This window comes from Mesoplodon densirostris, chromosome 4 (genome assembly GCF_025265405.1).
Source record: "Mesoplodon densirostris isolate mMesDen1 chromosome 4, mMesDen1 primary haplotype, whole genome shotgun sequence".
NCBI classification, from domain to species: Eukaryota; Metazoa; Chordata; class Mammalia; order Artiodactyla; family Ziphiidae; genus Mesoplodon; species Mesoplodon densirostris.
In genome coordinates, this window is record NC_082664.1 from 56,412,793 (window position 1) to 56,425,129 (window position 12,337).

Here is a 12,337-nt window from a genome sequence, read left to right on the forward strand (position 1 = left end):
CTCCTTGAAGTCTTTTCTGACCTAGCCTCTGACCCAGACCTACCTCTTCAACCTAATTATCAGACATGGTTGTACATGTACCATATGCTCCAACCTTATGGATTTTCCCCCCAAGTTTCTTAAAATTGATTTAGGCTACTGACACCTGGATTTTTATGGATTTTAAGACTTTCACAGGGACTTCCCTGGTGGTCCAAGGGTTAAGACTCTGCTCCCAATGCAGGGGGCACAGGTTCAATCCCTGGTAGGGGAACTAAGATCCTGCATGCCGCATGACATGGCCAAAACAAAAAAAAACAAAAAAAACTTTCACAAACATATGTAAATAACATTGGAAGCTAATTTAAATTTTGCAAAATCAGTGAATACAGAGGCTTAACTTGGCCTATTTTATCACCAGGAGGACAAAAATACAGATTGCCTTATTAAAAAAATTTTAAATGAGGAGGTAACTCTCAAATGTGTAGTATGATAATGAACAGATTTAATACTCAAATATTAAAATTAAAAATTGTCAAGACATAGATAAGAAACTTGAAATAAGGTAAAACTGAAAAATAACTACTTATAGAACATAAATTTAAAATAATTGGACTTCCCTGGTGGCACAGTGGTTAAGAATCCTCCTGCTAATGCAGGGGACACAGGTTCGAGCCCTGGTCAGGGAAGATCCCACATGCCGCAGAGCAACTAAGCCCCTGTGCCACAACCACTGAGCCTGTGTGCCTAGAGCCCATGCTCCGCAACAAGAGAAGCTACCGACCGCAGTGAGAAGCCCGCGCACCACAACAAAGAGTAGCCTCTGCTCGCCACAACTAGAGAAAGTCCGTGCGCAGCAACAAAGACCCAACACAGCCAAAAAATAAATTAAAAAATAAAATACAATAAAAATAAATAAAATAATTGCCACATTATATAAACTTCTTTCACATAGTGATAAAAGATGCATAATACTAAACAGTAATATTCCATTAGCTTTTTCTACTATAAAGCTAATTTATTCAATATAGAATGGCTGAGTGCCTAATACTGGGTTGGCCAAAAAGTTCGTTAGGGGTTTTCCGTAAAGGAAAATACCTGTTCCTAGGTATTAAGGCCAAAAAGAATTAAAAATCCTCAGAAAATGACAGACATGTGAGGATACAGGAGACATAAATTCAAAACAGTATTATCAGTGTGCTAAGATAAATGAAATAAATGTAGGTAGAGTGCTGGCACAAAAGACAAAACAGACACTTCTGTTTAGGTGAACGGGAAAAAGTGTCACGGAGAAAACATTAAGCTGTATGGGTCTTAAGGAATATGAGTTCATCAGACAAATGGAAAGTGGAAAAGGTATTAGTCATAAAAGCATAAAATATCACTGCCCTTTGGGATATTATCAGTACTCAGGTTATGTCTAGAGTTTAAGAACTACCAGGGACTGGGCCTGAGGAATTAGATCATATCACAAAAGTACTCATGCTAAGGAGGATTTTAAATTAGATATTTTCTTAGAGATAATGTTCAGTGTATATCCAATATACAAGCCTACACAATAGAAATATTTCTATTACAGCACTTAGTTCCTTTAGCACATGCTTCCTCTTCTACACTTTTGAGCAACTTGAGGGCCAAGTCAATGCATACATATCTTCTTTGGGCCTTTATTCCTACAACTTAAATGCATATCATCTGGTACATGGCAAGCACTAAATAACTGACTTTAAATAGGAGAAGTATATTTGGCAAAAGAAAACATTTCAGCAGTTCTCAAAGCAATTAGTAATGTGAATTAGTTTACTTATATAAACTGTAAGATTTACTTATACCAACACTACTTTTGAGTTTGCTATACTCATAAGGAAAGTGGGTCTCATTACATTAAGTGAAAAAGAGTAGATTAAAAAGCAGTATGTGTAATGCAATCCACTAATCTCTATTATACTCATACATGCATTTTTAAAAGCCCAGTGAAATATTAAAAAAAAAAATACTACACCAAGAACTTTGGGGCCACACTGTCTAGGTTCCAATCAGCTTCCAACCACTTACTACTTCTGTGACCTTTTGCAAATACTTTAATCTTTCTTTGCCTCTACTTCCATAAAATGTAGATAAATAATAGTACCTATACCTATACCTGGTTAATTGTGACGATTAAATAAGGCTCTCAGAATACTGTCTGTATAACTGTTTCCTAGTCATATTTTTTCTTACCAACAATAAAATTATTATAATCATATATTTTACCTATACTTTACACCCTAGAAGAATTGGTTTATGAAAGGAACCCGCTTTGTCCCAGAAAACTTTTTAAAAAGCTTTTAAAAAAACATTAAAAATATTCTTTTAACTTTTTTAATTCACCAAGCGTCTCCACATGCCAACCCTTGTGTTAATAATCTCTTTCAGCAAGTGTCTCCCTAGGTCATTATACCCTAGAAACCTGCCCACCTCCTCTATTTCATGAAAAACAGAGATGGTATATTCAGGTCCACATGCTTTCTGTTTCTAACCTGGGTCTACATAGCTTAGCAAATTGATCCACAGTTCTGTACAAACGTTTCATAAAGTTTTCTAATTTGTTAGTAAAGAAAAATATAGTAAATCACTTACTTAATAACTACTTAAAGTTTACAGGCTCTACCACAATACTAGTTATAAAAATTATGACAGAAATATGGCAGTTAAGAATAGCAAACATTTATCATTTATCAACAGTCCTCATAACTTTCTTGTTCAGAAAGACTAATTCCGTATTAGTGGGATCCTTATTAGTGGGATACTTTGAATACATCAGAAACATGGAAATCACAGTACACAGAACTAGTTGTTTTAACAGCACTCATTAAAATGAAATGATACCAGTCATAACAGATTATCATAGTAGAAAATTAAACTGAAACTATTTTTGATTGTTTGAATATAAACCAGACTTACTACATAAAATACATTCTTTGCTCTTTTGGATATAAGATGTTATGTGAATCACAAGAATGGACCTTTAGTAAATCATTATGCTTTAAATAAGCATCTATTATGTGCCATGTACTGTGTTAACCATAAAGAATAATTAAACTTAGATTCTTTTCTCCCATTCCTTCACTACTCTGAAATATCTTAGACAAAAGACAGGATTCCTATCGTTTCCTCACCTATAAAACAGATAAAGAGAACCTTCTGTCTAAAACCAGTAAAGTTCCTAAACATTTTATAAGCTATACTGAAAATGTCAAAATTTTAAAGTGTATATAACTTGTGATTATCGAGCAAGAAAATTTATTCCTGTTTGTGTCTAATATAATCTTACATTTCAAGAGAATAAGTATCCTCATTATTGGAAATTACCTGAGTAATCACAAAAAAATTTTAACGACCTGATTTTTCCACTCACCTCTGAAAATGATGACTGTACAGCTGTGTTGGAATACCAAGAATACGATCGTATATAGCTGTAACTTCTCTCAGGTTTCCCTGTTCATTTTCCCAGTTTATATACATTTCCCAGAGTCTGTCAGATCGGAAATCTGTTCCTGCAGCTAGAACAGCATGCTCAAAAGTTCTGAAAAATTAAATTACCTCTAAGTTATCTTTCCAAGATAAAATCACTTTAAAAATATTATTTCTACACTTTGCAATATATACAAATATCAAATCATTGTCATACTCCTGAAACTAATGTTATACATCAATTATAACTCCATATTTAAAAAAGCAAAAAAAAATATTTCTAAATTTTAGAAGATAATGCTAAATTCAAAATTATATTCAACTTTATACAAGTAGAGATTAAAAGGAAGAAGGAATAGTAGAAAAGTGTACAACAGTTGCTTTAAAAAAAGGGAAAACATAAAGGGAATAGGTAAATGTAATTTTATGTAACTGTATATTGTTTTATATGATATAAATTTGCAATGCAAATTACATTGCAAACATTTAAGAGTAACACAGTAGACACTAAAATATTCATTAAACTTGAAATGTCTGTTGAATAGATTCCTTTAGGGCAAAAGACAAAGAGACAAAATTTATCTCACTTTAAGAAATAATTTTCTGGCAAAACAACTCTCCAACAAGGGGTCAGCTGCCTTGTCAGGTAATGAGAAATATACATATATTTTAAAACTCTCAAAATTCTCTCCTAATTCTAAAATTCCACAGTTACAGGTTACTACAAAATCATTTATTTTAAAATACTTAGCTCATTTGAAGAGATTTCTGTAAGCAATTTTAATCACTGGATTTGATATCCCAATGGGATAAAATTTTAGGTACATGTTTTCAAAATAAATATTAGAATCAAGAGGGATTTTTAACAGTATAAACTACACTACCTAAATTAATCTACAACTTTAACTGAATGCCAATCAAAGCTCTAAGAAATTTTGGATGGAAGAGAAAAAAACAAATTCTAACATTCATCTAGCATACAAAGATGCAAAACATTTTTGTAAAAGTACAAAGCAGCAGGCATTTTCCTGAAAGGTATCAAAAGAAACTAGAAAGCTATAATAATTAAAAGTATGGCACTGGCCTGGTATCAGAAAAATGGATTAACAAAACAGTTCCAAAACAGAAAACAAAATAGATCTATGTATATGTGAGGGTTTAGTATATGATAAGGTATTTTAAATCAATGCACAAAATTTTTTTTAATTTAAAAAATAAAAAAATAATAAATCATTGAAGAAAAGATAGACTATTCCAAATGGAAAAAAATAAAAGGTTAATCTCTGACTTGCGAAAGATGCAAACTAAGGTTAATCTGTTTCACAAAAGACACAAGCTAAATGTCAGATAAGTGAACTATAAAAAAAAAGCCTATAAAAAGAATTAGAAAAAAATTCAAGATTTATAATTCTTGGCAAGATAGGCACAAAACTTAGAAACCAATAAAAGATTACAAATTGAACCACAGTAAGAAAAAAACAAAAACAAACCTCTATATGATAAAGATACCCTAAACAAAGATGTGCCAAAACTGGGGGAAATATGTTTAATACACATAAGGGATTGAGAGAACATGCATGTGTATGTGTGTGTGTGTATGTGTGTGTGGTACGTGCACACACGTGTATGTTTGTTTGAGATTTTCAAAAAAGTTAAAATACATGTTATTCCTCTGCAGAATCCCAAAATAATTCAGGAAATTAATGCACCAGACACTTAAGAAAACTGGAGGTAGCTGGAAGAGGAAGGATGACAGGTAATGAACAAAATGTTTAGACGAAGGTTTGCTTAATGAATGGTTAGAGGCCTTAAACCCACTTTCCTGCTCAGCTATGGGATTTCAGAAGCTAGGTATATGCTCCCCAGGCAGATCAGATGATCCTTCAATGAAAAAACTGCTTGGTATAGGAATAAGATATAAGGATTCCAACACTGGGAGTCCCACAACAAAAACCTGAGTAGCCACCTGATCATGCACTGTGAAGCCCTTTATGCCAGCTAACAATGTAGTACAGAACTTCCATTCAGTTTATTAGTATTGAATCTTTAACATAAGCAGAAATCCAGAGATCAAACATATCAGAAATGAAAACAAGCAAACAAACAAAAAAGAGAAAACAGCATCGAGGGCAGAGAAAAATTTCAACTATCCTTAATACCCTCAAAGAAATGTTAAAAAGATATGCAGCCAGGGACTTCTCTGGTGGTCCAGTGGTAAAGAATCCACCTTCCAATGCAGGGGACGCGGGTTCGATCCCAGGTCAGGGAACTAAGATCCCACATGCCGCGGGGCAACTAAGCCAGCGCCTCAACAAGAGAGCCCGTGTGCCTCAAACTACAGAGCCCATGCACTCTGGAACCCACGTGCCACAACTACAGAGCTCATACGCCCTGGAGCCTGCGCTCCACAACTAGAGAGAGAAAACCCACACACCACAACTAGAGAGAAGGCCATGCGCCACAACAGAAGATCCCACAGGCCTCAATGAAGACCCCGCGTGCCACAACTAAGACCAGACACAGCCAAAAACAAACAAACAAACAAACAAATAAATAAAAATAATAAATATATGGGACTTCCCTGGTGGCACAGTGGTTAAGACTCCACGCTCCCAATGCAGGGGGCCTGGGTTCGATCCCTGGTCCAGGAACTAGACCCCACATGCATGCCACAGCTAAGAGTTCGCATGCCACAACTAAGACCTGACACAACCAAAATAAAATAAACATTTAAAATAATAATTAATATTTTAAAAAGTAAAAAATTTGGATATTAAAATAAAAAGATATGCAGCCATATAACAAGAATAGGAGGCTATAAGAAAAGGAATATTCAAAGAAGAGGAAAGATTCTTAGATACTAAAAATCTTATGGGGCTTCCCTGGTGGCGCAGTGGTTGAGAGTCCGCCTGCCGATGCAGGGGACACGGGTTCGCGCCCCGGTCCAGGAAGATCCCACATGCCGCCGTGGAGCAGCTGGGCCCATGAGCCATGGCCGCTGAGCCTGCGCGTCCAGAGCCTGTGCTCCACAACGGGAGAGGCCACAACAGTGAGAGGCCCACGTACCGCAAAAAAAAAAGAAAAAAAAAAATCTTATAGTAGCTATTAAAAATCCAATACAAGGTTCAAGGAAATACCTCAAAAAGTCAAACAAATCCTAGGAGATTGAGAAAAAGGTAAGAAAATTAAATGATTAAATCAGAAGGTCCAATATCCAACTATTGAAAACAACAGAGAAAACCAAGGGAAAGAAATTATCAAAATAAGAATGTACACAATAATAACATTTCTAAGACTAGAAAGATGTGCTTTAAAGCATCCCAGATTGAAAAGGCCCACTAAGTAAGCACAATTAACTAGAAAAAGAAAGTCCACACCAAAGCATCACAATTGCAGTTACAACAAAGATAAAGAGAACATTTTAAAAGCTTCCATGAAGAAAAACAAGTCACATAGAGAATTCAAAAGAACAATGGTATAATACGTCTCAAAAGCAACACCAGAAGATAGATGGAGAAATGCCTTCAAAGCCCTAAGGAAAAATTAGTTTCACCTCAAAATTCTACACCCTACCAGACCATCAATTGTTTCAGACATAAAGACTGAAAAAACTTTTTTTCATTCCAAGCATCCTTTATCAGGAAGTTATGGGATGTACTCCTCTAAAAGGCAGGCATGAACCAAGAAAGAGTAGGATCTAACAAGCTCTAAATAAATAGAGCTTGATACCCAGGAAAAAGTTAACGACATCTCCTAGAATCATGGTAATGAGGAAATCCAAAAACTGCTGTACAACAGAATCAGAATACAGCAACCAGTCCAGATTACAGAAGAGGAGGTTCCAGGAGGGCTATCTCCAAGAGGAAAAAAAATGGAATTTACATTTCTCAGAACATAATTCTCTTTTTGTAATGTTCAGATTAAGTAGAATAACACTAGATACATACATTTTTTAGTTTCAAAAAATAACTTATATAGCATTTGTACGTTGTGGAAACTCAGTATTAGTACTGACTACTGAAAGTACCTGTTGGAGGTGGTAGAAAATTTTAAATGTTTAAAGAAAGGCAGGCGAATGGGAAAAAGGGGGGAGGGAAGGAAAGGGGTAATTACAGGAAAAACAAAAAGCTATGAAACGTATCCATACTGGAAAGATAAGGAATGGGAAGACAGGGTATAAGTGAACTAAAAATCTCATCTACCATAACAGAATGATAATGTCTATAGGTACTGAGAGAGAAGCAGAAAGCAGTAGAGTGCTACTGTTATAAACATGTTGGAAAATATCAGAAGAAACGGCTAAAATTTTAAAGAGAGGTGGAGGGATCACTTTTTGTTACAAGCAGTTTAACATTAACTTTTTAAACTACATGTACATATCAATAATTTGATGAAAATAAAAACCAAAAACACATTTTAAATTCCTATAATCAGTAACAAAGACAATCCAAAAGTAAAATGAGCAAATGTCATGAACAAGCAATGTAAAAATGCCTTATATAGACAGCATTTGAAAAGATGGTAAACCAGGATGACCAACCTACAGATATGTGAACTAAGATAATGAAATACTACTGGAGGTTAAAAAAAAAAAACATGGCATGACTATGGGAAAATGACTACCCTCATACACCGTGGGAGTTTAAAATTGGTACCACTTTTAAAAGAACATTTGACAAAACATAGCTGCGATTCCCTTTGACAGAAGTTACGTTTCTAGAGTGCTCTACGTAAACATTGACTTGTAAAGAGATGTTCACTGAAGCACTTATTATTTCCTATAAATAAGAATTTGGTCAAATAAAATATACTACCTTGACACTATAAAACATTCTTGCAATGGTTTAAAAAAATGGTAGGGAGAATTTCTAAAACATTCTGTTAATTTTTTTAAGAAATCAAACAAAAATATGTGTAATATGTATACACACATATATGTACATCTATGTGTATCTGAAAGAACACACCCCAAGTAATTAACCATGAGAGGAGAGGGATTGGGGACATAAGAAAAGGGGCTGTGGCATGGTGGAGGACTTTATTATGTACATTTGTTAATAATCATGCATAAGTTTACTATGTGTATCATTTTTTTTAATAGTGAAAAAGAAAGTTAAACTTTTAGTTTAGCATTCATGAGTAGTTCCATTATCAATATCAGAATACTTGACTTATTTATATCTTTAAATACATTTAAGTATCAGTGTTTCACATACCCTCTTATTGTACTGTTTGTCTCAGGATCACCAGGGTCCAATGTTTCTTTTAAGAAGTTTATATAATGTATCCAAAGGTCAACACTAAGAGGTATTGCCTGAAGCCCCCGGCGATACACCTAAGAAGAAAACAACAAACTGTACTTCAAATATTTAATTACTTCTTAACAGAGAGGCAACACTGTGTTATCCGGTGAACCTTAGAAATACTAATTACTGGAATTTTGTTTAAATAATCTACCATTACCATTTGGGTGGAGGTTGGATAGAACATGGCAATGTTCTGATCCCCACGTGCAGAGTCTTGATCTTCAAAGCGCAGCAGTCCCTGCATTCTGACCGGGTTGTGTGGGCAGGCTTTGGGTTACAGACCATAGGGCACAGACCCATTAGAGCATCAATGACAGCGTCTGACCAAAAATGCAATAAGACGTAGCAAATGTGACTAGCAAACCAACTATATTGTTTGGAAAATGAGAAATAAATGTAAGTGAGAGAAAAGCCCTGCCCTACTTGTTAAGCTGCAGTGTAATACAGAGGCTTGCACTGCAAAGCTTGACAAACTGTAGAGGTTTAACGCACCTGCCAACAAAGAGAGAAAATATTAGCTACAAATGCCACAAGAGTGACAAATGCAAATAAAATACCCTATAAAATTGTTTGACCATAAATCGTAGGTACTGCCAGCCAAAAAAAGTCTCTGTTTTGTTATTATTTGGCTTACAGTACCTAATGGAGATAACTTTATTCAGTAATGTACGCACCTCATCTGATTGTTTAATGTTGTCATGCCGCTTTTCGAGGTCTGCATACTTTTTCCAATAACCATAGCAATATGGATAGTGTATGAAAAATTTGTCAAACGCTTTCCTGGCAGCCATCAAGTGATTCTGATGAAAATAAAACAAGGTGTTTAAACATCTTAGAAATTTTTGTCACAAAAACTATTATTCCTTTCAAATGTACAGGCATACCTCAGAGATATTGCGGGTTCAGTTCCAGACCACTGTAATAAAGTGTATTATCGCAATAAAGCAGGTCACACAAATTTTTTGGTTTCCAAGTGCACACAAAAATTCTGTTTACACTATACTGTAGTCTATTAAGTATGCAATAGCATTATGTCTAAAAAAACAATGTATATACCTTAATTTAAAAATACTTTATTGCTAAAAAATGCCAAAACAATTACAATAGTAACATCAAATACCACCGATAACAGATGACCGTAACAAACATAATAATGAAAAAGTTTGAAATACTGCAAGAAATACCAAAAATGTGACAGAGACAGGAAATGAGCAAATATTGTTGGAAAAATGGCATCAACAGACTTGCTCGACGCAGGATTGCCACAAACCTTCAATTTGTAAAAAACGCAGTATCTGTGAAGCTCAATAAAGTGAAGCGCAGGGCTTCCCTGGTGGTGCAGTGGTTGAGAGCCCGCCTGCCGATGCAGCGGACACAGGTTCATGCCCCGATCCGGGAAGATCCCACATGCCGCGGAGCGGCGGCCCGTGAGCCATGGCCACTGAGCCTGCGCGTTCAGAGCCTGTGCTCCGCAACGGGAGAGGCCACAACAGTGAGAGGCCCGCATACCGCAAAAAAAATTTTTTAAAAAAATAAAATAAAGTGAAGCGCAATAAGATGAGGTATGCCTGTTATTATCTCAAAATAAACAGCAGGCTTAAAAACCACACACACAGCAGCCCTTTTTCCTACAAATGCAATCTTATCCTTTGAAACAGAAGGAACTAACTGTCAAACAGCAAGGTAATTTTTTTATTTCAGCAATTTCATACACACACCAATTATTACAAACATTAGACTTTGATTTTAATACTTTCCATAATGTACAAATGCTATGAAAGTTATTTTTGAAGCTAAAAAAAATCTAAAATGTTCTTCAGCTTAATCTGAAAATTATAAAAGAGGCAACTTTAATTACAGAACAATAAGGCCTAGTCTGATATTACTTGATTATTCTGTCCCCTCTAATCCCATTTAAATAGTTACTAACCTCCTGTTCTACATACTGAAGCAAATATACCCAGCCTGTAAAATCCTGAGGATTACTTTCTACAGTTTTCCAAAACTTTTCATATTCTGGAGGGAAATTTGCTTCTGTTTCTGTCACTGGAAGGTCCACAGTATTTGCTATTTCATTTTCTTCCGTAGTTGTATTCACATTAGGAGATCCATCAGGTGACTGTTCCATTTCTGTAACATTCATAATCTCAGTACTGAAATCAGTAGACTGATCTACCACTACCTCTGAACTGTTGCCTGTGCTGCCATTATTGGAATTTCTGTACTCATCCATGTGAGAATTTTGCATGGCTGTTTATTTTTTCTTCAGTTAATGATCTGTGGAAACATAAAGAGAAACATCTTCCAAATGTTTATTTGGCATCATCAAAACCACCTTTTAAAAGCCCAAGTTAGCTACTAAAGGAATATGTTAATTTGATTCTTGAGCTCTCCTGTAAGTCATAATCAGAAGGTTTATTAGTTTTTATATTACAAATTAAATTCTGTAACAAATTTTCGAAAATTCTGCCAGTTTATTGTTGACTGAGTTAAAACTAGCTCCTTCATCTATAAAACAGTGAGTATTGAGCCTGCTCCCTAAAGAAGCAATCATATCTAGAATTCAGTGCTACTTAGCTAGCTAAGAATCTAAATTTTAATATCTGAATGCTATCTTGCTAGCAATCCTGAAAAATAGCAATATCTTTAATATCTGTTCTGGAGGCTTTAGCTAACAAAACAAATTCTGGTCATGGATATAAATGTTTCAGAGGGAAACTCATAACTTAGCTCAGGATAGATTTTTAAGAAGGTTATACTGTTGAAATATATCTATAAATTTTAAATCCTAGCAGCTAGGTTAGATTTTATTATAGAAGATACACATTAAGGTTTTAAAATTAAAGAGTGATCTTTACAGTGAATAAGAGTTATTAAAAACATAGTCATAAAAGAAATAATAAAAAAATAAAAACATAGTTATAAGGGAATTCCCTGGCAGTCCAGTGATTAGGAATCTGTGCTCTCATTGCTGCGGCCCCGGGTTCGATTGCTGCGGCCCCGGGTTCGATCCCTGGTCAGAGAACTTAGGTCCCACAAGCCATGCAGCCAAAAATTAAAAAATCATAAAAAAAAATTTATGAAAGTTTTACCATCTGGATAGTTACTTCATAAAATCTTTTTTTTTTTTTTTTTTTTTTTGCGGTATGCGGGCCTCTCACTGTTGTGGCCTCTCCCGTTGCGGAGCACAGGCTCCGGATGCGCAGGCCCAGCGGCCATGGCTCACGGGCCCAGCCACTCCGCGGCATGTGGGATCCTCCCAGACCGGGGCACAAACCCGTATCCCCTGCATCGGCAGGCGGACTCTCAACCACTGCGCCACCAGGGAGGCCCCATAAAATCTTTTAAATTAAGTCATCTTATGGTTAAGGCTATAAAATAATAAGGAATTATTATTTTACCCTGTAAGGTAATACTACAATATATTTTCACAATTCACTTCATCTCTTCCACTAACAGTTTAAATGGAAACTGAATCATTAAATTATAGGGCATGTCTTCTTTTTAAATTAGGGATTATTCTCAAAACTAAACAGACCATAAAACTGATTTACTCCTAAAATACACTCAGAATACAGTTAGTTAATATTGCATAATAT

At 35.3% G+C, this 12,337-nt stretch overlaps 1 protein-coding gene across 5 annotated transcripts in view; it reads right to left on the bottom strand.

Annotated features, from left to right (window-relative positions):
- Positions 1 to 12,337, bottom strand: part of PRPF39 (pre-mRNA processing factor 39) — a 38,843-nt gene that overhangs the window by 10,834 nt on the left and 15,672 nt on the right. The window contains exons 1-5 of one of the 5 annotated variants that reach the window (XM_060096279.1): positions 9,413 to 9,495; positions 9,162 to 9,230; positions 8,896 to 9,058; positions 8,649 to 8,767; positions 3,377 to 3,544 (exon numbers count right to left, since the gene is read on the bottom strand). In XM_060096279.1, coding sequence (XP_059952262.1) covers positions 3,377 to 3,544; positions 8,649 to 8,767; positions 8,896 to 8,982 — 374 coding nt within the window. In that variant the 5' untranslated portion in view covers positions 8,983 to 9,058; positions 9,162 to 9,230; positions 9,413 to 9,495. Of the gene's footprint in view, positions 1 to 3,376; positions 3,545 to 8,648; positions 8,768 to 8,895; positions 9,539 to 10,668; positions 11,016 to 12,337 lie in introns of those variants that run through there. The other 4 variants (XM_060096276.1, XM_060096278.1, XM_060096280.1 and 1 more) reach the window with 4 other exon arrangements.